Below are 25,807 nucleotides of genomic sequence, written 5' to 3' on the forward strand. Positions count from 1 at the left end.
AAAGAAATAAATAATTCAATAATTTAATAAGAGAAACCTTAATTCCTAATTCTTGCTACTTTGGTTAAAGGAACATTTTAATTTTCATTACAAACATTAACATTTTTTAAAAATACAAATTAAAAACAATAGAATATCGAGTATTTTGCTATACAAAGATAAATTTAAAAAGCATATTTTAGGTAAGTTAAATATTAACATGCGAAATATATCGCATTTATTATTTAAATCTATTTTTTCTAAAAAAAGTTATAAAATCGTGCCAACTAAGATAAGATATATTTATAATATACGCTTTTATTACGATACTTTATTAAAAATATATTCAATAAAAATATCCAAATAAAAATATTATAATAATATAAGAAATTAGATGCTTTGCTAACGCTTCAAACATAACATTTGTTCAATCTAATTTATCCATTATGAAAGAACAAAATAAAGTTAGACATAACGGCAAGTCTGTTTATAAATAACAAAAGATCAATGATTTCTGATCACGATTATTTCAAAACCGAAGATTTCTCTTTTATGTTGGTCTTCCCCATTAATTAACATTTGTTATGTGATTATGCATGAGTAGAATGAAAATGTCATCGAGCTAGTATTCTCTAGATTATTCTAGATGAATTAAAAAATACGAAAGTTTCTCGCGAACGACTGACCTTATATAGAGGGAAGAAAGAGGTGTTCCTTGTTTTCATTTATTAAGAGAGATATATTTCCGACAAATACTGATAATAAACGTAATGGAATTATTGGTTAAACCCAAAGGTAAAAACCTCGATCAAGAATGGCGTTGAACATTATTCCGAGTGTGTAACTACCTAGATATTTCAAGAAGACTTATCTCTTTTTCGGAGAATCTAGTCCGCAGAGAAAGAGGGAAAGTACAGACATATTTCCCGGTATTTAGACACTAAAGAAACGATGGCGTTTCACCGAGTTCTCCACTTAATAATATGAAACAGGAATAGAGTGACGATTGTGTGTAATGTCGTTCTTGCGAAGCGCACTTTTATCGTCTAGGAGAGTCCACGTATATATCCTAATTTTTTATGCGAAATTTAATACCCGGACGATGCATGCTGATTTTTTACACGATGTATTCGCATTTCAAAGATTGTAAAATAAATTAATTTATGGAAATGCCGAGATACCGGTGTATCCCGGTTTTCTGAGGGAGAAAGAGAAAGAGAGAGAGCATGATATACATATATATGTATATATTTTGATATTTAAAATATACGGAAGTGGAAGACATCGACGATGCCTTTGGCCCTGCTTGAGGTCGATGGGTTTTCCCCATCCCTACTTCGCGCTTTCGCGCTTGTATAGTACCACTAAAGGCATCGCCGTGCATCGTGTCTGATCGAGGAACAAACGCGCAAGCGCCAGCAGACGTCGTCAGAGATTTCAGTAGCGTACCTTATAACAAGCAGTCAAATCAAGAAAACAAATAATATGAAGTATTGAAATCAGTACGAGTACGAGTATCTGCTAGTTAAAAACAGCAGATATAAAAACATTAATTTAATTATTACGTCACTGTATCAATTCTTAAAAATTTATCCTTTGTAACGCTCTACTATATCAAAGATTTATAATTCTAGACATTGGCTTGATGTTTTCCACTAGGAAGAATAAATAGATAGGAATGCCAATGCACAAAAAATCAAATTATAAATATAATCTTTGACAACACCGCTTTATACACTTTAGACGCTTGAAAAACTTTATACATTATCAGCATGGGATGACAAGGCAGATGTTTTTCCTTTCCTGAAACCAGATAAGTTAAGGAATGATTAAGTCTGTTTAACCGCCTTAATCATTTATTATCTTAAACTTATCGCGTTCAACTCTAATGGTTCCTAATCTCCGCATCATATTCGTTTCATTACTTTAGATTAGCTTAAGTTCGTTTAAAGGGAACATTAACACTCATCCCAATGGGCCACCCCCGAAGGGGCGCCCCGCGTGACAGATCTGTCGAGATCGGTCACGTGGTCAATGACATTTTTCGCACGTGCGCATGAAAGCGCAGCGCTTCGTCTCTCCGTTCGTTCGCCCCGCGTGATTCGCTCGCGGTCGTGACGCTCGTACGATTATAGCGATCAGTTTGTTTCGAGACGCGAGACGATGAGGTTCGCCGACGCTCGCACGAGCACGATTCGATGTCACAACGACGAGCCCGACCAAGAAGCCGCCTTCCACCACCCGCGCTTTCTACCCCCTCGCGACAACGGAAGCCGGGCGGAATGCGTTTCATTCTCGTGGTGCGGCAAACGCCATAAAACAGAGCAATAGTAATACACTGCGTCCCTCAACGCAGCCATTCAAAATTGAATAAAAGAAAAAAAAAAGAAAAGAAAAACAGACCGCGTACTAGGGCGATTCGAAGCAATTAAATCAAAGGTGAAGAGTGATAGACGGGAAAATAGGGATCGAAAAGGCCGGTTGTATGTATCGGCGGGAGCGAACGAACGGAGAAAGAAAGACAGCCCCCGAGGGGAGGAGATTCGACTTACGAGTGACTCGAAACGAGTGAATCGAGAGAATATCGAAAAGATACGGCTCGACGACACGCGAAGAGATCGGTCGCCGGCATACGCGCTGAAGGAATACGCGCAAACGAGACGTCGATAGGGTGAATCTCGCGAAATCGATTGGAAGGGGTGAAAGGACAACGGAGGAAACGACCGAGAGCATCTCGGCGAGACGCGGGGTACACGGCGGCAGGCTTTTTCACTCCGCGAGTCTCGATTACTATTTATTTTTCGGGACAACCTCTCCGCGGCGAGAGTCGAAGATGTGGCAGCCCTCGGACGAGAGCGCTCAGACGGAGGAGAAGGGACGGCGGCGTGACAACGACGACGACAAGGCCGCCGCGACGGACAACGTCGACTCCGGATTCCTGTCGGCCGGCAATATGCAGGTCAGCGCCGAGATCCGCGACCCCGGGACGCCGCGGCGGAGACAGCGGGAAGATGATCAGCGGCGGACGACGACCGGTCCCGGCGTGGACCGGCGAGGAGCGATCGCACCGGGGATCGTATCGGGAGCGACGATCCCGGCGGCGTCGCCGTCGTCGACGGTAATCACGCCGGGAGTGCCGGCGCGGGTCATCGACAGCGGCGTCGTGGACGTCGACCTCAGCGAGGGCCTGAACCATCTCACCCTGGAGAAACAGCGGTCCAGTTGCCCGAGCGATCCGCTCGCCGTCGACAGCGAGGATTGCCTGGTGCGGCCTGAGCCGAGGATGACGGTCCTCGAGCTGTCACCCGTGAAAGTCCCGGTCCCGGAGACGCCGACGCACCACGAAATCCCGCCGAAGTACGACCGGGATGATGACCTTCCGCTCGAGCAGCACCGGCGGGACGGTGCCAAGAAACGCGCGATAATTTGCGAGAACACCTGGCAACTTTACTACGCGCAGGACGACGACGGTGACACGTGAGTTCGACGTTTATTAATACGTTTCGTTAATTTATGACACGGTAAATTCATTTGAGAGGAAGAGATTAGCGCTTACGCGCCTAGAAAGATTTGAACTTGCCCTTGATGTATCTGTATCATTTTATTTGTGGATGGTATTACTTAAACAAATGCTAAAATTAAAACTTTTAAAATACAAATGTGAACTGGAAAGCGTCTAACAGAGGTATAGCAGTTTTTGTAATACTGTATTATATTTTGCATTTAATAATATTTTTGCAACATAGTGAGAAACAAACGTTTGCGAAATTATGATTTAAAACTAATATAATAGGCTACTTTTCCTGTTTTTTTTAAATGATTTTTACAAAATATTTACAAGATAATGTATATGAGGAAGCTTAGAAGCTTTTTATTTTGATGTAAAACATTTTTTTTCTATTATACAAATATTCTAAAGATGAAATTTGTTGTTATATTTCATATAGAAACAAACCATGTATGAGTTATAAGTTTTTATTTCTTTAATTATCTAAACAGATTATGTTTTTACCAATATTAATACAATATAATGTGTAATTTTTGAAAGATAAAAAGCCGCTTTAGAAAACCTATGTTAATATTAACGATTCTATAGCATAATTCCAATAATCTTTTATGATCATTTAAAAACGTACATCTCCTTTATAAAAAATGATATTATTGTTATTAATTAGTACAAATAAGTAAATAATTATTATTAATTATTCCGAGTGTGGATAAATTACTCCTCAAATCTAACGTCGAAAGAAACTTTCTAGAATAGATGTAATAGAGTTAATTAATTATGTAAATATATACAACCTTTGTGTTTATCGAAGATAGAAATATGAAATATGAGAGAATTATTTTCTGCGAATAGTAAGTGGCTGAATAACTTTGTAGAATTATCACCATTATGTGCGGAAAGCAATCTTTAAAAAGTTATTTGTAAAATTAAATTGATTGATTGTTAAAAAATAATGCTTGCTAGTGAAATATCTCGTACGCATAAATTGTTTAATCAAGATTACTTTACACACTCAGAAAAAGAACTTATCTTAGTGCATCTGTTAATTTTTTCATTGTTTATATTGTAAAAATATTTTATGTCGTTTTACGTTAATATTTTTAATTTGGTCACTAATAGTATCATAAAAATACGGTTTATATAATTTTATTTAAAAAATTTAATACAGCAAAATTCACATAGTAAAATTAGGCCGATAATTTTTTCGATATAAAAAATAATATATAGTATCTAGAATATACAATTTCCTTTTTATAAATATATACATTAAATAAATTGTATAAACTGTAAATAACAAAAAAATTAATATTTCATCAAAATCTACACGTGTACGAGATTTTTCCAGGATTATGTCTATTTTAAAAAGCTGGAAAAAAGAAAAAGAGGAGTTTTATTTCTATATCACTTGATCTTTACCATATAATAAAGCAACTAATAAGCTCAATCTAACCAATAATCATCTCCAATTTCGCTTAATTATTACGTGTAGTTTTTCTTTTCTTACAAGACCGTCATAACATTTATTCAAAAGTTTTTTACAAAACTGGTGCACGTTGATTCATACACGGCATGCGTAATGTTTGACGTTTGTGTTTATGTAATCTAATGACTTATACATATGTTTAATGTATGACGACATTTAGTTCATTGGAAGCTCGTTGAACTGATTCAATTAAACTAGTTTTAATAAAAATCTCTTCGAACAATTTAACAGTCCACAGTAATATAAATATAAGACACGAAAATTTTATTTAAAAAGTGCCTGTTATGTCAAAAAAAATTTTAACGCAACATATAATTTTAAGAAATGACAGAATAAATAAAAATTGGCAAATAAAATCGTTGCAAGAATTAAAATGCCTCAAGTCCGCGCTAACATCGGCAACCTATTCTTACATAACGCGTTTGTTGTCACAGACAATTGCACATCACGATCATACAGGGTTTCGTGGAGGCTGCGCTCATGTTGATAAGGCTGGCGCCTCATCCGTCCCTACTGAACGTATACAACGATAATCGGCAATCGCCTTTGCATCTGGCAGTGCTAACGAATCAGTCGCTGATTGTCAGACGGCTGATTCTGGCGGGTGCAGATCCCTCTCTCAGGAATTCATGTGGCAACACGGCCCTCCACCTGGCCTGCAGGAACGGAGATCTCGCCTGTGCCAAGGCCCTTACGGACCCATTGTCTCCGATGGAGAGGAACCAGCTGATGCCCGGGCAGACAGTACCCGCGTTACCTCAGGATTTGGAGCAACGTAACTATAGTGGTAAGTATACTAAAGTGTTGTTAAATATTATCCCGTTTGTCAGAATAATTGCTAATTTGCGAATAATAAAGCCTAAAAAGAAAAGAAACATTATTAGACAAAATTGAGGAAGAAATTATCAAAGCGAAACGCAGAGATGAAGTAAACGCAACAAAGCGAATTCTTTGCATTCAGTCTCTTAGGCACTTTGCTTTAATGGTCTGCGACTTTTCCTGCGGTTACGATTAGCTATTCGGAAGCTTGTAACATTATAATACAATAATTGCCGTTAATGACCGTGACAATTATGCGGGGAAAGACAATTGACGTATACGTGACGATAGGCACAAAGGATATATGCCGAGGTGACAGGAAAATCCTAACTGCTTTTGCCGCATACATCAAGTCACGTGTAAGACTAGCAAATAGCGAACGATGATACCGCGATCGTAGACACGAGGAACCTATGTGGGTTTCCTATGATTTCATCACTTTCATTTTGAGAATCACGTCTTGGAAGGACCATATTTGGAGGTTTCATCGTCTTAGACACATTCAGAATATTCAATTGCCTTTGAAAAGAAAAAGATGCGTCAATCTAATTCAAGTAATTTAAATTTTAATAATTACACAGCTTATTATATCGATTGTCTTACGTGTTCATATTTCAATGATAATTTTAATTGTTTTATTAACTGTGAGAATATCCTTTCATTCTTTTAAGATTAAGATGCAAAGAATTTGTGCATAAATTGTAAGTGATTCAGGACGGAGCTTTTTGAACAGAATAATATTCACTAATACGAATAATAAAATAGGATTTTCATATTTACATTTCCTAGGTATGTTTCACGAGCTTTTGCTTTAATAAAGATCTAATATCTGAAGACGGATTAAAAATATATTCATTCGTTATATTAAAGTATATTGTAAAAAAATCGATGTTTCAGTTATTAATCACGATTGGTGATACTGTCAATGACGTACTTTATCAAATATCTTTGACGCGGCTCTATCGTACTTTTTCGCGGAATTGTTAGCCGAGGACGCATTATTGTCACGCTCTATCTGAACGCGATTCTTTTCGTCATAATAGCGTAGGAATTCCCCAGGAGTAAATACACCGGTACCTCTTGCCGATACATCCGCTATCGAGTCGCAATGTCGGAAATGTCTTGTTATCGCCATAAATCGAGAACTAAGTAAATACAATCGGCAGCAGATTGAATCTGCGAGTCAACGTGGCCGACAAATATGCCGAATCTGCGAAATCTGAGGAAAGATTCATAAAACTGTGGAAGAATAGACGCGCATCGCGCATTACTAAATAATGTAAATAAGAAAAATAAAAAGTAATTAAAAAAAAAATAGAAAAAAGACACAACATTAGGAGGGAAAACCCGAAGAGGTTTAGAAAGGCTTTCTATTACTCCCCTTTCAAAGGCGGATTTTTACAATAAAGCGGCAAACAGAGAAAGAGAAAAATGCTTTGATCGACAGTTGCAAAATGTTCACGGACTTTTTAAAAGTCTTGGAAATCCCGTGTAGCGTCATCGGCGGCGCGTGTTCCGCTGCAAGCTCGCGCGACGCTGAATAGGCACGCACGCACGCACGTGCGAAGCGTGTGTGGTGCAATCGATCGCCCGTAATGAATTCGACTAATCGAGCTCTCGAGGGCGAAACCGCGCGAACTGTGTTTCTAATAAAATTCTACCTACGCGCGTTTCGTTAGATAACTCGTATTCATTCGAATTTTTACATTATAATTAAGGATAATGGAGTCCCAAGTCCTTCTTTTGCGCGAGATCAGTTATTCATTTAGAATAATTGCGTTTCCAAGGTTTACTTGTTTTTTTTCCTTTTTTTTTTCCTTCGAGAAATTTTTTTTCAGTTTCGCGATCGAACTGCCTCCAAAGTGGTGGAAGATAAGCGACGAATTCTATGACAACGATTGACGTCAGCTAAAATTAGATAAAACTGTTGTTTTCGCGAAAGCAATTTCGCCATCATTTTGATTTACTTCTGAAGACACGCAAACGTATGACATTATTTTGTTTTCGAGAAAAGAAGTAATTTTGTTTACACTTTTGTGCACATATTAAGTTAATCCTTGCAAGACTTTTTCAGCAAGCGAAGGGTGAGTAGGCGTGCAACTGAACTGCATTTAGTTGTTAATAATTTTTATCTTTAATTTTATTGTGAAAAGATGCGCAACGATATCGAGCGCAAAACTTAAAAGCACATAGAAATCTTTCAAAAGGCAGTAATTCGCTGGTGTAAGAGCGATTGTTTTGCACACACAATGGAATTTGGCGTGGGCCCACACTTGCGTGCACGCGTGCGTTACATCACACGGCGCGTCGCGTCGCAACGCCGCGTCGTTCGAGAATCAGTGAGCGCGCGCGAGAGAGAGAGAGAGAGAGAGCAGATGCGTTCTTGATATTTAAAAATACCCGTAGAACTATTTGCATGCTGCTCGATATTCTCGCCTCGTCTCGTTCGGTCGGTCGGAAAACCCCACAGCGGCGTCGACGTCAGTGGCTTTCGTCGAACTTCCGCCCTTAAAAAGTTCAACCCTTCGTCCGTGATTAACTCTAGTCACGCAATAGTGTTGAACTCTGAGTTTTCTACTTTAACACGAGAATTTGATCAATTCTATTACTTCACGTTGTTTCAGTTTCTTGATTAAATTTTTGTCGTTTAGAGTCCGGTGAAGCCCGATAAAAATATCTTTATCATATAAAAATATATATAATTATATATAAAATGTGTCCGTATGTTTTCTTTTCCTTATATAATTTATATTTATATATACGAAAAACAATAACAAGAAAAATTAGAAAAATAATTAGAAAAATTATTTTCTTGTAATAACACAAGTTATTTTTTAAATCATTTTTTAATATTTTTTTAAATTATTTTCCTTGTATATACTATATACATATATCTAAACAGATTAGAAAACGTATATGAAAAAATATATTTTATATATAATTATATGTATTTATTTACACATAAAACTTTTTTTATTCAGAGTGCGTTCTACGATTAAAACTGAACAGCTTCATTGAACGCTGCAACCTTATTTGGAGAGGCAAACGTATAGATAATTAAATCTATTAATTCTTTCAATGTCATACTGCAACCAATCCTGCGCAGTTCTCGCGCGACAAAAAGTACCTCGTACGCAACTGTATGTTTATGAATATCTGTGACGATTGATTAGATTCATAATTCTGTTTCTACACCATTGAAAGGTAATAATATCGACGCTCGCACGCAGGCAAATATGTCGTCAAATTGCGCCAATGCAACGGGTAACTGGCGGCGCCGTTAATTTTAGAAGTCACTTCGATCAGCGCGGGCCTAGTTTGGACCGCGGGACGCCAGCGAAATCTCCGACGATATGATTCACCGTATGTCTTCCTAGTTCTATCTATATCTTACAACGAGTCGAAGCATGTGACTGACCGTCGTATGTGCGTGTCTCCGTGTGTTCCTGATACCAAGGGATGTAAAAAAAAAAAGAGAGAAATTAAATGCAAACCGGCCATTATTCAGTTGCTCGAAGAACTCGGCGACATAAAACACAATAGAAAATGCATACTAAAAATTTAGCTAAATGCAAATCAAAAAAATAATTTTATATTAAACCATCGAAATAATTATGGTGGACCCTTACAGATATCGTCAAGAAAATATTTTTTGTTAAAGATGACGTTATTCCCGAAAAGAAAAAAAAATAAATTAGACTGTACACTGTTCGTTCTCCGGTTCGATTTCTCTTTCTTTGATTTCAGGTAAGATGTGCTTGCACCTGGCCGCCACTAAGGGACACGTGAACCTGGTGCGCCTTCTGCTGCGTCTCGGCGCCGATCTCGAGGCGAGAGAGGCTCTTGCGGGACAAACGGCGCTTCACCTCGCAATGGAGCACAGACGTCGGTCGGTAGTCAACTTCCTGTTGCAGGAGTGCAAGCCCTGTCTAGACACGCAGACGTACAGCGGTCTGACGGCCTATCAGATAGCACTGGGCATCGACATCCAGCTCGCCAGGGAGCTAGTGCGACACGGAGCAAAACCGGAACCCCTGCCGATATCCGACTCGGAGGGTAGTTCTGAGGACGAGACTTACGGAGAGACGAATTACCTCCCCGCGATCGTCAAGATGCAAAACGCGGTCGAAGTGAAGGTTTAAAGTTACTTATCGATTAAATAGCCAGGATGTGCCGGATATTCATTGATGTATCAATTCATTGAATGAATCCGAACGTTGTACGGTTGCTGAATGAGAAAAAAAATGAAGTAGGAAAAACGTTATGCTTATACATATATGATGTGCACACGCACGAGGAGGAATTCCGAGTTATCTGGAAACAACTATGAAGTCTTTTTATCATATTATTTTATAAGCGAATTAAAGTACGGTGCACTTGACATTGTAAATGCTTTGAAACATTTAAATCGAAACGAAGAATTGTATTAATTGAATGCTTCAAAACATTTGTATCAAGTGGCTATCATTGCAACCTATGACGGGGTGAATGAAAGTAAATGGAAATTAGCAAGACTAAAATATGATTTACTAAAATTACTTCAAGAAGAATGATTGGGAAGATTAAAAAATGATTCAAATTGAGAGAATTTATACACATTATACTTACAATTAGTAAGTACAAAACTATATTTGATCTTTTATTTGCACAATCGTATTAATTAATTGGATGAATTTAAATGATTGCTACTTGAAAATAAAAATTTAGTTTTAATAAATTATATAAAATTTTTTTTGTAGATCAAATTTATTTATGAATCTTGGCGCATTTATGACATCATTCTAATTTATTGTATTGGATTGGAATAGATAGTAAAAAGTTAAAAAGTTGCTATTAGTTAAGGGATAACAGAAATTTCAGGATTTCTAATTTTGACTTGCGTTATTTACGCACGATTATAGAGATTTATCTTTGAGAGCTCATGAGTATTACTATTATAATGTAATTATAGACTGTGTACGTTTTTCAAATCGATATTAGCGGCGACATTTGCGAGAAATAACCGAATGAAGAGATAAACAGAAGCGCGTGGAAATCGAAGATCTCAGAAACGAACTTATATACGATTAACGAATATTCGATTAACGAACGAAGCAACGACATGTGTACATAAGTAGTGGTTATGCAGTGTACATAAGTGTACTTTCCTTTTATTTACATGCAGTAAGTGGATGCACAATACCGAAGTATGAATGTGTTTCTGAAATATGTTGTAAAAATGATACAATGGGCAATCCATATTTCGCCACAAGTATTGTTCCTACGTATGGATCGAACATTCTGTGCAAACGAAAAACGAGTGCGGTTGTCTGAAATAAGTGACTACGTAGAATATTTGCGATAATAAATGAAATTGGACCGATACTCGAACGAGACAACTTCACAGAAGAAAATGTTATTTTTTTGATCAAAGCTAATATTTTTTTGGTGCTTAATAATATATCAGTTTAATTTTGATATTACTTCCGGCTTTAGTTTTTTATAATTACATTTTATGATTATAAATCCGACAACTCGTATCGGTTTATATAGAACTAAGAAATGTGTTTATAAATTGATATAGATATATGATTTAAGCATCAAGACTTCGCTTTGACTAAAAATGGAATATTTGCGCCTTGTAAGCGCGATATTTTTTTTTAATAGAAAAGTAAATGTAAATAAGAGAATTGACCCGCGTATAAATCGTAGATCGAACGTGAGGTTGGTGTGGTGTGTGATGTGGTGCGCACGTGCGCGCGATACAAACTATATATTTTAGGTCAAAGAGAAATAATCAAATTCTTGTTCTTGTATGCGACTCATAGCTGTGCGATATTATATGCGTTATTAGCGCGAAACTCTAATTAGCTAAGATAATAGAGGCCAGATAGTTGTATAATTATTATGTGCATATATTTATGTTGGTGTGACAGAGAAAAAAAAGAGGTCTAGAACAACATGTTTATTGATACGATGGAACGTTTTCAATATAATTATGTATCTGGGCGTTAACAGTGTTCATTTAGTAATGTAAGATCGCTTTCGTCAAAGAGTGTATATTAAGTCTCTCTCACGTGTACATAGCCCATCTTCCATTAAAATCATACAAATATATCATAGGCAATGATGTATTGGACAACGACGTCGTGCGACGTCATCATTATTGTTATATTCCTGTATGTAAAATCCATATTTTTAATAAAAAAAGAAAGATGTTGCGAAATTCAGAATCCCTTCCTTCTCGCGTGCCCGGTGCCGTTCGTCTGACGTTATTATTTACAGCGCAAAAAATTACAAGGAGACGATATCGCTTAGGTCAACACATTCCCACGAGGAAATCTGGAAATTCCCACGTCGCAAACACGACGTGTAGGTTTAGAGGAAAGAACGTCTTTCAGATATGTATATTGCCTCGGATGTTTATGTTATTTCTGTACACAACCAAAAAACAATGTCTCTTAAAGATACAATATTACAACATAAAAATATATACGATATAAAAAGAAGCCAAATGGCACGAGATTCTTACTCAGTATTTCTATCTCCGAGATAAAAAAATGAATTTGGTGTTATGCGTTAAAAACTCTTGTATTAACTATGTATATTTATTCTAATACAGGTAATGCGAAGAATGTCGTAAAGAGTGTTCAACGTAACGGGGTTTTTGGAGGCGTAAGAAACGGCTGGATGAGACGACGCGGTTAAATCCGCAACGGCGACGTAAAAATCTGGAGCAAGGGCCGGCCGTCGCGTGTTATTTCGAGTTTCGTGTAATGGTCTAGGCATTCCAAGAAGCTCGCTCGTCGTTCCTTTTTCAGGGAGTTTGATCCACAGAGAAAGACAGAGAAAGAAAGAGAGAAGGAGAAAGAGAGAATCCGCGCAGGTTTCAGGGTATATTTGGATATCGTAGAAACGACGGCTGTCTCGTTTGAGAGCGTGTGTTTCTCGACACGTAAGCGAGAAGTAATTATAGTCGCGTGGAATGTTGCTCCCGAGAAAGCAAGTCTTCTTGTTCATAGTAAATCCTATGTAAAGAGGCAAATTCGATCATTTAATTAACGTAATTAGCAATTAACTTGCGTCGCAATGGGTCAATCTCAGTTAACTCTGATTAAAAAGAATTAATTGATCGATTAAAGTTATGAATTGCCTGCACACCTCAAATCTGATCATCCCTCAAAACTAATTTCGTAATTATTTTAATTTAAAAATTGCTTAATTCTTAATTAAAAGTATTCTATTTTAAATAAATAAATTAAAATTCGCAAAAAATGTAAAAAGAAAAAATACAACCAGTTTTAAGTTTTGCTATTCATAAATTTAATCGGCTGATTTATTTAAGACTTAAACTTTAAGTTATTCAGAATTAATGAGATCAAGGTTCATTGCTTGCATTATTTTTATTAATACGAGTAATCAAGTAATACGTAAAGTCAACCAAGAACTTTTATTTTTCGATTTGATTCGGATTTATTAAGATTACAATTTTCTATTACACAGAATTAATTTCTTGTTATTTAATATATAAAAAGCAAAGTTTATATAAATTATTATTTTGAAACTAAATTAAGTTATAATTAATAGCTTACAAAATTAATTAGTTACATTAGACATTACAGGAACAAAAAACTAACTCAGTTAAAGGTTAGATTAAGATCAAATAAAGTTAAATTAAAAGTAAATTTTATAAAACATTATTTATATTATAAGTTAAAATATTGTATTTTTTTTAAACTAGATTATTCTAAATAACAAAATCATTACAATATGGATCAAATAAATTTAATATTTTATATTGGAATTAAATTTATACGAAATAATAAAGAAGTATTTTTTTATAACATTGTATTTTTCATTTATTTTTTACTTTTATCTAAGTAATTTTTTTTAACTTAGAAAAAAGTTCATGTTAATAATAAATTAATTTAAAATTAACCATGTTAAAAGTTAACTTTTTAATTTTATTATTTAACTTTTAACTTTATAACTAAATAGTTATACGTACGTTTAATAAAAAGATTAGATTAGGAACAATAAATTTTAAAATTTATGCTATAAAGAATTCTGTTAGTTTACTTGAGTTACAACTAAATTAAGTTAATGTAATGACTTAAAAGGATCTTTAAATCACTTTTAAGACATCTATGTCCCGATTTTGAACATTTTGGACATACTGCCTGAAAAGTTAGCCAATGGTTATCGAGTGACTGTTCGCGCGTTTGAAAACGAGATAAAGGGTTTAGTCTTTGCGTTTCTTTGAATTTCTTGCAATTTTTCTGTTCTTTTTTCAATCTTAATTATAATCTAATTGTATGCTTATATTTTTATTTAATTTAAATACGTACCCTTATTTTATGCAAAAAATACAAAAAGTGTAATGCAACTACAAAGAACAAACCATACAGGGGCTCGATTCTTGAATTTATTCGCAAGAAAACGTATGCGCAAATATCCGCTCTAACAGAAAAGTTGCAAGTTTATTGGTTGAAAGCCATACGATAGCCAATAAATTTTCAACTTTTCTGTAAGAACAGAATTTGCGAATACGTTTCTCTTGCAAATGAATTCAAGAATCGGAGCCCAGAATGAGAGTATGATGCATTAATTCTCACCGTACTTTTCTTAATTTATAAATAGGAAAACATATAACAAGATCTTCAATAACTTAACATTATTCAAAAAAAGAATTCTAGTTTATTAATTAATTTATACACATAAGTATTAAATTTTTATCTGTGTTTAATATATTGTCAAATCATAAGTTGTCGCTTATAAATGAATGATGACTCAAGTCTGTTCTTTATAGCTACATATATTATACTCTCTGCACTTATAATTACGTTACTGAATTATATAATTATACATAGACGAAAAAAAAGACAAATATAAAAGCATTAATTTTTTTCTGAAGTAAAATTCGTATTTGAAAACGACAAAAAATTTAATTTTAAAATTTAAAAAGCCTAATAATATTTCAATCTAAAGTAAAATTTTATGATAAAAGCGCAGATTATGAAAGAAAATGACCGGTTTAATTTCTTAAGGTAATTTTTTAGGAAATCGAAGGTCATATTTTACATGAGAATGACGTAGCAGTTTCTCATACAATTGATTGTCATCCATTTATGAATGACGTAACAGTTGTCAATTATGTTGATACTTTTTATTTATTTGCCTGTATTTTTTAAAATACTTTTATGTTACACAACGCAAAAAATTGTAAAAAAATAAATTTTGTGTTTTCTGGCACGAACTAGCATCGTCTAGAGGGGACTCTGCGAATTCACATTGCATTTGCATGAAATATATCCAACGTCATTCCCGCCAGAACGTATTGTATGGTTATTTGCAACTTGCATATTGCGTACAAATATACAGGGTGTTTGCAAAGAATTCTTAAATACTTTATCAGATATTTTAAGTCTTCTTCGAAAATTATGAAATGAGCCTTAAAATATTTAAAAATTTAAAAATTCTAGAAAAGATATAGCTACTAGAAAAGTTTAGCACTTCTGAAAAATGTTCCATTCATATAAAAAATCAGAGAAATTTAAAAAATCTAAAATTTATATAGAAATTCAGAAAAATTATTAAAAGAATTTTAGAAAAAATTTTTATTAAGATAACAGATAATATATAAATTTAAATTTATACAAATTTCAGGTAAAAAAAACTTTTTAAGGGTAAAAATATCTAAGAATAAATTTAAAAAAGTATACGCGCGTCTTCGAAAACGAAATTAGTTCCATCCAAATAACGCGGTGCAACTTCACGAACACCCTGTGTATACATGCACGCACGCACACATATATGATGCACCACGACCACGTATACACCACGCGTTCGCTAAGCAGGGAGTAGCGTGGGGTCGCTGCTCGTCCATTCCGTTGCTTCTGGAGCCTTCTGAAACCTGCGCCGGCACAGGACGGACCCGCGTGCGTTGGGTACACGCAGTACGAGAGAATTCAGTGAAAATTCGCGCGAGTCATCGTCGTATGTGTTTTTCGCTCGAACGAACGAACGATCGTCAAGGACCTGAAGTATAAGCTCAGCATTTCTGGAGTACACGATGGATGATCAGGTAAGCGTCGCGCAGCGCGCACGTTGGTCGGAAGGTCGTGGAGGATTTACGCGCGACCGCGGTTTCCTCGGAGACGCCTCCACGAGGTCGCCGATTATCTCTTGTGTGACGAATCCCTTCTCCCCTCCCCTGCGAATACGCGATTGCTCGTTACTTCCGTCGGAACTGATAGCGATAAAACGAAGCAGGCACATGCCGTTAAGGCTAGATTAAGAATAGATAGCAAAGATTACTTAATCTACTAGATGTAGTTATGGTTAGTTTAATAAATATTAATCCTGGCTTATAAATTTACGGATTAATTCTAAAGTTTTTACATCTTTCTGTATGTTTTGTTAGAATATTATACTCAATGTGTCGCTTCACAGGTGGCTTCACTGAAGGAGAAAGGAAACGCTGCTTTACAAACTGGCAATTATGATGAGGCCATTAAATGCTACACGGATGCGATTGCCCTGGATGGTAACAATCATGTTCTGTACAGTAACCGCTCAGCAGCGTATGCAAAGTCTGAGAAGTATAAGCAGGCACTGGAGGACGCGGAGAAGACGGTCAGCTTGAAGCCAGACTGGGGAAAGGGTTATTCGCGTAAAGGCAGTGCCCTCGCTTATTTAGGTAGGTATGACGAATCCATCCAGGCTTATGAGAAAGGCTTGCAATTGGACCCGAGCAACACGCAGCTCAGAAGCAGTTTGGCAGAGGTGAGAGCTCAGAAAACTGCCGCATCGACCAATCCATTCAACTCGCCGGACATTTTTGTCAAACTAGCGAGTGATCCAAGAACAAAGGGATACCTGTCTGATCCAGAGTACATTAAACTGTTGCAAGAACTGCGAACCAATCCACAGAGTCTCGGTACCAAGCTCCAGGACACTAGAGTTCTCACTACCCTCAGTGTACTGTTGGGAATGAGCGCCGCCGACATGGAAGAGCCGATGGAGACCGAGATGATGAATCCACCAGAGCCACCAAAACCTAAACCTGAACCGCCGAAGCCACAAAAGAAGGAGGAAGACAACTTGCCACCTGAAAAGAGAAAAGCCTTAGAGGAGAAGAAACTCGGCAACGAGGCTTACAAGAAAAGATGCTTTGAGGATGCCCTGCAGCACTACAATAAAGCTGTAGAGTTAGACTCGACCGAAATCGTTTATCTGTTGAACATAGCGGCGGTGTACTTTGAGCAAAAGGAATACGAGAAGTGTATCGCCCAGTGCGAGAAGGCCATCGAGACCGGTAGAGAGAACAGGGCGGATTTTAAATTGATAGCGAAAGCATTCACAAGAATCGGCCACGCTTACAAAAAAATGGAGAATTGGAAGCAGGCTAAGGTGTACTACGAAAAGTCTATGTCCGAGCACAGAACGCCGGAGATTAAAACCCTACTCTCGGATATAGACAAAATAATAAAAGAGGAGGAGAGGAAAGCTTATATTGATCCGGTGAAAGCAGAGGAAGAGAAGGAACTTGGTAATCAGAAGTACAAAGACGGTGATTATCCCGCGGCCATCAAGCATTACTCCGAGGCGATCCGAAGAAATCCGGACGATCCCAAATATTACAGTAACAGAGCAGCCTGCTACACCAAACTAGCGGCGTTCGACCTCGGTCTGAAGGACTGTGAGAAGGTGGTCGAGCTCGATCCCAAATTCATCAAGGGCTGGATTAGGAAAGGAAAAATTCTGCAGGCCATGCAGCAGCAAGGAAAAGCCTTGACAGCGTATCAGAAGGCTTTGGAATTAGATCCGCAGAACAGCGAGGCGCTAGAAGGCTATCGTTCCTGCGCCGTGTCCGCTTCCTCTAATCCAGAAGAAGTTAGAAAGCGAGCGATGGCAGATCCAGAGATCCAGAGTATATTGCGAGATCCGGCAATGAGATTGATCTTGGAACAGATGCAAAGTGATCCAAGAGCTTTACAAGAGTAAGTAATGTTTTCATAATATTAACATACATTTCCAAAACTGCTCATTTTATAAGAAAATTATTGAATATTTTTACAGTATTATTTCAAGAGAGAGATATGTATTAATTTATTATTTTCGAAATACCATTATTCAAATTTTCAATTTTTCAATCTCTTATAAACAGAAAGACATGGAATGACGGGGATCGAACCTAAGATTTGCCGAATATGGGTCAATTGTTCTCACACAGATCATCTATCATATCAAAAACATTTTTTTACTTGAATCAATATGCTATCGAATGTTATGGATATCTCAGAATTACGAAGTGATATGTGTTAGAAAATGATCTACTTTAATGAAAGATGTTAATAAATCTTTCCCTTTTTTTACAGTCACTTGAAGAATCCTGATATAGCTGCAAAATTGCAAAAACTTTTGGAATCTGGTCTCATCGCTATCCATTGAAGGTATGAGGAATCGCATAACAATCCATATTTGTAATAAAAGAAGAAACCACTTCTCTTACACAAGTTCCTTTAATATTAAGGAAATTCGCATTCGTGTATTGCAGATACTTTAGCCATATGGGATACTTATCATCATATTGCTCTGCTGTCACAAATTCCTTTAATATTAAGGAAATTCGCATTCGTGTATTGCAGATACATTAGCCATATGGGATACTTATCGTCATATTGCTCTTAAACTCTGTGTTCAAAAAGCTATTTGGAATAAAAGTTACATTGTACACATGATTCTTTCGTGCAAACACAGTGGCCTTTAGTGTCATCGACGACTTTTGCATTACAAGACTTGTTATGGTGATTATGTGTATAACAATACACATATATACATATAATGAGATTCTCCGTGCAAAAATGAAGTGTAATTGTGAAGCTGTGGACTCTTAAATATGTAATATTTACATTAAAACGTACTTCGATGCGTGAATATCACACATTTTGGAAGCTGATAGTGTTATTATGTTTTAGGTAAAATCATCTAAAACTAGAATATTAATCCTTTAAAATAGTAAAGATTTTTATAAAATTATTTCTGTATATTCTGCACACACTAATATCTCCGTTGATTTAATTAGTGCTTTTAGTAAAATTAGTCATAATAATATAATGAATGCGAAGTCAAACTAAGGTGACAACTAATACGAGGAATGCTTCGAATAAACATCTTTTTAAACCGAATTTTCTACTTTGGAATATTTATTGTCCTTATCAACATTTCTCTTATATCCACTTAGAAAACTATCCCAATTACAATGGAACGATCATTTTAGACACATGAGACTTTGTCATAAACTAATATTATATTTCTTATCCTATAATCCTCTTTTATTTTCCTATAAAGTTTATGATATAAAAAACAGTTCATATATATACCAAATTTCATATATATACCAATTATCGTACTACTTATAGTGTTTCCATATGTAAATCTGTTGCAAATAAAGTGTTAAGTTATCAATTAAATTATTTCAAAAATTATACATTTTATCCTCTATTAAAATTCGTAATGTAACATCACGCCACATGATAATATTATAATATATTCGATGTTGATATATCAAATATTGTATATATTTAAGATAATATTATCATGTTGCATACTACAATGATCCATGCCATATAATCCAAATGTAAACTGAATATAAAAAAATTGATTTTTCCCCCTTTTTTTTCTTGAGATTTCGTGCGTAAATATTTTTAAAAAAAAGCTATCAACATGAAGAAAATCTTGACAGAGATCACAGTAAAATTGATCCATTTGCATATGTGTGTTATCTTCTGAATGCGCGAAAAAAAAATTTCTTGATTGCTGACTTGTATAAATAAAAATATTCTTATTTCAACCATGTGTTGTGTCATCCTCGACAAAATCAGCTGCTTCTTCTCGTGTTACACATTCGACGTGCGAGACTTTATTTCTGAACTTTACTCCATAAAACTTATTCGCATGGTGTAATAATTCCGGTCTACAAAAGACAAAAAATCATTTTTTATACTAACATACACTATTAACGTTACAATTTTGTCATCTTAAAATAAGCATGAATTAATTTCAAAACTTTTATATTGTACAAGACCACTGTTTGCATTGTGTTACCTGAATGTCGTAGTAATGAACTGAGCGTCAGAACTAAGCTCGTGAATCATATCTGCTACTGCCTTTCTGTGCTGTGCATCTAACGCCTGATCGATTTCATCGAACAAATAAAATGGTGCAGGATCGCACTTTTGTATCGCGAATATCAGAGCCAACGCTACGAGTGATTTCTGCCCACCAGATAATTGATTCATCTCTCGCATTTCGCCTCTATGCCCTGTGAATGACACTTTTATACCTAGAAAAACAATACAAAAGTTTTTAAAATTCATAAATACATATCACATAAATATGAAATATAAACTCAAAGAAAAAAGTTAATAAATTTAAATAACTTATTATACACAAGGCATTATATATTCCAGTTATATACAAAAATATTTTCCTTACCAACGCCAATAAATCTGTCAGAATCTGAAGGCTCCGCTGTACCGTCATCTCCTTCATCGCCATCCGCGGTCTTCATGACCAATTGGGCATGCCCCGAAGGTACAAGCTTTTTAAATACCTCACTGAAATACTTGCTTACCTTAAAAGAAAAAGAATGATGAAATTATATTTAAGCGTATATTATTATAACAGTATATTATTATTAATATGTCAGTGTGTTAATCTATTTACATTTCGAAAAATAAAGTTTAATATAAGATCGAATTTTTTATATAAATAGACATACTTGTTTAAATGTAAATTGTATCGCTTCGCATTTGCGCTGTTCCAGTACCGACATAAGTTCTTTTATTTTTTCGTCGCCTCGATCCAATTCTTCCTTCCGTTTTACTAATCTTTCTTTTTGATCGCTGAAGGACATGAACTGATCCAAAGCTTTTTTATTCACATGACTAAACAAAATAAATATAATAATATACTAATATAGGATCTCTAATTTATAAATATATAGTATAAATAATATAGTAATTGTAATCAATAATTCTAATTGATAATTTTTTAAAACACGCCTATATTTATACACACCTATATTTTTTTAAGTGATTATTTGCCTTTTCCATTTCCTTAAAGAGCTGTTTTGTGGACATTGAATTAAACTTGGAGTAAGCTTCGTGACTAGGCAACGCGCCGAGTTCAGTAATTTTCTGTGTACATTCTACTATTTTCTGCTGCAGGATATTTAATTTGCTTGCTAATTTTTCTAAGTCCTTTGCATCTGCTTCTATTTTTTCTTGAGCTTCTTTTTCTTTCAATTTCCATTTCTCGACTTCAGCAGATTCCGATTTTTGCTAAACACACCATATAACATGAGAATTAAAGATTATTTTATTTAAATATATATATATATATACATAATTTTTAAATACTTACTTTCTTCATAGCACTAGTCACTTTTTCATTCTGTGCTTTGAAGTCCTCATTTACTTTTACCAGTCTTTTTTCAATATCTGCTAACTGAATCTTCGACGAGTCAAGCTGCCGCTGTCGATCTTCAACCGATATCTCTTGTAAAGCTTGAACTAACTCATCTTTTCTCCTCACTAAGTTGTTTGTTAATAAATTTTCTAACTTGTTTTTTTCTGCTTCCAATTGCATTCGTTTCGCAAATGCTTCTTTGTTCTCCTTCGTTAGACGTCTTATATCATCATTTAAAGTATCGACCTGTAAAAACCAATATTAGATTTTTAATTTTAATCGTGAAGATGAAAAAAAGAAAGAAAAACTTGATTCATAATTCAATTAAAATTATTTTTTTTTACGCGCACCTGATGTTGATCCGCAACGGACAACTGCGCCATAAGTTCTTGATGTAATTCACTCTCCAAGCCATCTTTAGTCGCGCGCATTGCCTCCAAACTTGATGTGCACTGTGCAAGACTTCTTTCTTTTGGTGTTCGGTACCTTTCTATAGCACTCAATTCTTCTTTCATAAGACGTATTTCTGCTTTCATTTTGTCATATATATCTCTGACAAATAAAAATAATAAAGTGCTAATTATAATCTTCATAATTAAAATTAATAACACAAATTTCAACACTTATTTCAATAATTTTTGATAAATATTCAAATAATATATATAAATATAAGATTTTAACATAAACTATAATCCTAAATTACAGATATCATATAATTACTTACTTAGCTTTACTATTCCTAGTTTCAGTTCTCTGCATTTCGCTAACATAAGAACTAATATTTTGATCCGCCTTTCTAATTTCATCTTTAAGTGTCGTTAATTGGCCCTCAAGAGCAGAAATTTGTGTCATTAATTCTGATCTTGTTTTCTGTATTTCAAGCCGTGATCTAAGTGTATTGAAATATCCACCAGTTAAGGAACCTTTAGATGAAACTTGGTCTCCTTCTAATGTAACACAGTCTAAGCCGGAATCTCGTGCCAAAGTCGTTGCTGCCTCCAGATTACGACAGATCAAAGTCTTCCCAAATATATATCTACATTTAAAAAGAGATATCATAAAATCTATATATCATAAACAAATATAAGAAGAAAAACAAAATTTTCACTTAATTTTTATTTTATATATGCTTTTTTACCTTAATGCTTTGTCAAATTTGGGATCGTAATTCAATTTGGATATCATGGGTATAGCGTCAGAGGTCTGCGGATAATCAATTTCCTTTACGTGAAGTCTATTCAGAGGCATAAAGGTTACTTCTCCTGGCAATCGTTGATTATTCATTTCCTTTAAAATTTTCGTGCCAAACTTATCGGTCTCCACAATGTGATGAAACAATCGATTTCCAGCAGTTACTTCAACAGCCATATAAACACTTTTGTCACAATTGAAATTTTCAATTACAGGCCCGTAGTAGCTACTCACTTCATTAGCCATATCTTTTCGTCCACTACAGAACAAATATTTTAGATAATATTATTATCTAGCATAATATTATTATCTAGCATAGATTTTAAACAGATATTTAAAAATTCTGTTAAAAATCGTGTACGTGTAGCATGTTTGTTATATAATTAAAAAAATCTTACCGGAAGGTATCTAGTACTTTACGTACGCTGTCTCTGCCGTTCAAAATAGGTTTACCAGCCATGGATCTTAGACTTTGATCCGCTTTCGCTAAATCTTCCTTTAGACCAGATAATTGCAACTGCAATACACTCTCCTGCCGATATCTGCAATTCAAAGTAGCCAGCTTGTAAAATTCTCAGATTTCTAAATAATGCATTTGTTAATATATTAAACATACTGTTCTTTTCGAGTTGCTTGACACTGATCCTTTGATTTCGTGAGCTCGTAATATTGCTTGTTGTGATCATCTATTGACGCGCGTTGTCGTTCCATCTCGCGCGTGTGTTCCCCTATTTTCTTCTCCAAGTTAACCTGTTTCTCTGCATCACGTCTTAAATCTTCACTGATCTTTCTTTGATGCTCCTCTTTATCCTTTATCTGTTTCGTGAGCTGTTTAAGTTCATTTTGTATCCATTTATCTCTTTCATCCTGCAATAAATAAATCTCTTTAAAATATTTTGCAAGAACAAATATTTAAAGAACAAAAAGGTAAATAATTTTTTTCTTTTTTACCTTAGTGGTAAATTGACTGCCACGACCTTGTTTAGCATACAACTCCTTACGTTTCTGTTCTTTTAATTGCAATTCTCGTGTACATTCTTCCTCAACGCGTTTCATTCGTTCATACTGGAAGAAAAAAAATTATTTTCTATCTTATATATTTTAAAGATACTAAATTAAATATACTAAATATTTTTCTCACTTCTGGTTTAAGAGACTTCAGTTCGTCTTCCCGAACAGCAATGTTAGCCTTTAATTTTTCTAATTCTTGCTGAGCACGTTTCTTGCTGTCATTATCACCTTTTACTTCCTCTAGCAAATCATTAATTGTAAAAGTTAACTTGTTCTTTTCTTTTAGTAATTGCTGCTGTTCCGCACTACACATTACAAATATTTTATTATATATAAATATTTTCTCTGTTTTTAATTATTTTATATATACACTATTTTTAATACATTACCTAAGAGTATCTCTTTCTTCTTTAGCAGTCTGCACTTCTTTTTTCGCTTCTTTTAGCCTTTTTGTAGCTGCACGTACCATCTCTTGTGCAGTTTTTGCTTCTGCTCCTAATCTCGCCTGTTCAGCTCCGCTATTTGCTCTAGATTCCTCGAGCTCTTCTAATTTTCGCTTATTTTCTTTAAGCTCGCGTTCGTGGATCGTATATTCTAAACAACGACGCTGCTTGTCCCATCGTTGATATTCTTTCAGTTCCTCTTTTTCTTCTTCAAGCGTTTTCAAACGTTCCTCTGTAATTAAAATGATTATTTTTATTTGCACTTTATTTATCTTAAATACTACTTTAACTTTAATCTCTTCTTGATTACCTATGGTGCGTAGAAAATCCTCAATTTTCTCTAGTTTGCCTTCTGTTTCTTTCAAAATAGATTTTGACTCTTCTCTTCTATCATCGTATACTCTAGTACCCGCTACCTCTCTTAACAACTTTAATCTATGTGAATCTGGTGCTGTTGCCATTTGATTTATCTGCAAAACACAATTATGTTATAGTACAGATAAATATAAATATGCTGCATTAACAAACCTTTCCTTGCTTCACAATGTAATATGGATTGGATCTAGAAAATCCTGCTGACTCCAATAAATTCATCACATCATTCCTTGTCACAATCTTTTTATTGAGAAAATATTGGTCCTTTTTGGAGCCGATTACTCTTCTTAAATAGACTTCATCTTTATCAATCTGTAAATAAAAAAGAAATTATGTATTATTATAATAAAAATATTACAAATAAAATATTAAAGATTACATTGGAAAGGAAAAAAATTTAAAGCGTGTGAAATGGAAGAGGCATGGGAGTATGTATAAAAAAGATGTTTAACAAGTGAATGAAAGAAAAAAATTGGTAAGGAGTAATCAGTAAATATTAGGATATCAATAAAAATATTGAGAAAGAAATGGAAAAAAAAATGAATGAGAGCAATAAAGAGATGATAAACAATAAATTTGTAAAATGGAGGACCTACATAATTCCATAGAAAATTAAAACAGCATTACAGACAAAAAAAGAACTTTAACTAATGATGTAAACAAAATGATTTTTACCGGCAATCTTCCATCAGAATTATCAAATATGATTTCTACATGAGCAGATATAACACGAGGACCTGTCCCTTCATGCAGTAGTGCCTGCCTCTGCTCTGGTCTAAGATGTGAGAATTCATCACTCAGGACAAATTGAATGGCATAGAAGAAGTTACTTTTGCCAGATCCATTTCTGCCAACTTGGAGGAAAACATCCAATTATAGAATACATACAATCGTATTAATTGCATATCAATTCTATATAAAACAATCAGCTACATACCCACTACATTATGTCTTGGATCAAAAGGCTCGACAACTGTCTGTTCACGGTACGACTTGAATCCTTGGATGATCACCTGTTCAATGCAAATTCGTAGCACATAAGTACAACGTGTGTATCAGAATTAATCTCATGATACTATTACAGGAATCGCTATAACATAACGCGTCGATACTCCAAAAACGGAGTACCATTAGCCTCAAAGGTTGGACAGTAACTTATAATTCATGGTGATGATATAATTCTATATGAAACTTTAGTAACAATCCGTTTAAGAATTAGATATACAGGAAATGCGCGAAAGGAAATGTACGGATAAACTCGTACGAAGAGACGAAGCGTAGCTTCCCTGTCAGAAGCATGTCGCGTTAGGTTGCGATAAATTTAGATTACGCTTTAACTCACGATACCTGTTTGATATACATAATGTAGCGAGAAGTCAGACGCGTGTATCATTCGTGCCGACGTTACTTGAAGACGCGATCGGGCATAGGAGACTCCTTGACACGAAACGCGACAACGACAACATTCGACCGATTTGTTGGCAGAGCGACACTTGTATAACAAACAGGCTGGCGGCCACGAAAAAATCCCCAGGTTTGGGCGGG

At 35.1% G+C, this 25,807-nt stretch overlaps 3 protein-coding genes across 3 annotated transcripts; 2 read left to right on the top strand and 1 right to left on the bottom strand.

The window, feature by feature from the left end:
• The first annotated feature begins 326 nt into the window (after positions 1-326).
• On the top strand, positions 327-11,994 carry LOC105831641 (NF-kappa-B inhibitor cactus). The gene is made up of 3 exons (XM_012671897.3): positions 327-3,456; positions 5,405-5,757; positions 9,537-11,994. The coding sequence occupies exons 1-3, from the start codon at positions 2,813-2,815 to the stop codon at positions 9,929-9,931; spliced, it is 1,392 nt and encodes a 463-aa protein (XP_012527351.1). The 5' UTR covers positions 327-2,812; the 3' UTR covers positions 9,932-11,994.
• A 3,633-nt stretch (positions 11,995-15,627) lies between these two features.
• Positions 15,628-18,958, top strand: LOC105831637 (stress-induced-phosphoprotein 1). Its single transcript, XM_012671893.2, has 4 exons — positions 15,628-15,852; positions 16,221-17,770; positions 18,149-18,223; positions 18,328-18,958. The coding sequence occupies exons 1-3, from the start codon at positions 15,841-15,843 to the stop codon at positions 18,219-18,221; spliced, it is 1,635 nt and encodes a 544-aa protein (XP_012527347.1). The 5' UTR covers positions 15,628-15,840; the 3' UTR covers positions 18,222-18,223; positions 18,328-18,958.
• An 8-nt stretch (positions 18,959-18,966) lies between these two features.
• On the bottom strand, positions 18,967-25,783 carry LOC105831636 (structural maintenance of chromosomes protein 3). The gene is made up of 19 exons (XM_012671892.3): positions 25,610-25,783; positions 25,200-25,275; positions 24,938-25,116; positions 24,416-24,574; positions 24,198-24,357; positions 23,834-24,119; positions 23,575-23,749; positions 23,385-23,498; positions 23,050-23,300; positions 22,832-22,975; positions 22,381-22,692; positions 21,967-22,278; positions 21,593-21,794; positions 21,198-21,488; positions 20,853-21,115; positions 20,554-20,719; positions 20,268-20,406; positions 19,878-20,115; positions 18,967-19,746 (listed from the first exon to the last, which is right to left on the bottom strand). The coding sequence occupies exons 1-19, from the start codon at positions 25,622-25,624 to the stop codon at positions 19,620-19,622; spliced, it is 3,609 nt and encodes a 1,202-aa protein (XP_012527346.1). The 5' UTR covers positions 25,625-25,783; the 3' UTR covers positions 18,967-19,619.
• Between the last annotated feature and the right edge of the window lie 24 nt (positions 25,784-25,807).

Source organism: Monomorium pharaonis, chromosome 5, assembly GCF_013373865.1.
Source record: "Monomorium pharaonis isolate MP-MQ-018 chromosome 5, ASM1337386v2, whole genome shotgun sequence".
Lineage (NCBI taxonomy): Eukaryota > Metazoa > Arthropoda > Insecta > Hymenoptera > Formicidae > Monomorium > Monomorium pharaonis.

Bases quoted from the DNA above. Each gene is read 5' to 3' on its own strand.
- LOC105831641 (XM_012671897.3), top strand. From the start codon at position 2,813: ATGTGGCAGCCCTCGGACGAGAGCGCTCAGACGGAGGAGAAGGGACGG. The intron at 3,457-5,404 runs GTGAGTTCGACG...TTGTTGTCACAG, and splicing joins CAGGACGACGACGGTGACAC to ACAATTGCACATCACGATCA. The intron at 5,758-9,536 runs GTAAGTATACTA...CTTTGATTTCAG, and splicing joins GGAGCAACGTAACTATAGTG to GTAAGATGTGCTTGCACCTG.
- LOC105831637 (XM_012671893.2), top strand. The intron at 17,771-18,148 runs GTAAGTAATGTT...CTTTTTTTACAG, and splicing joins GATCCAAGAGCTTTACAAGA to TCACTTGAAGAATCCTGATA.
- LOC105831636 (XM_012671892.3), bottom strand. The intron at 20,720-20,852 runs GTGTGTATAAAT...TATTTTGTTTAG, and splicing joins AATCACTTAAAAAAATATAG to TCATGTGAATAAAAAAGCTT. The intron at 20,407-20,553 runs GTATGTCTATTT...TTTTCTTTTAAG, and splicing joins TACAATTTACATTTAAACAA to GTAAGCAAGTATTTCAGTGA.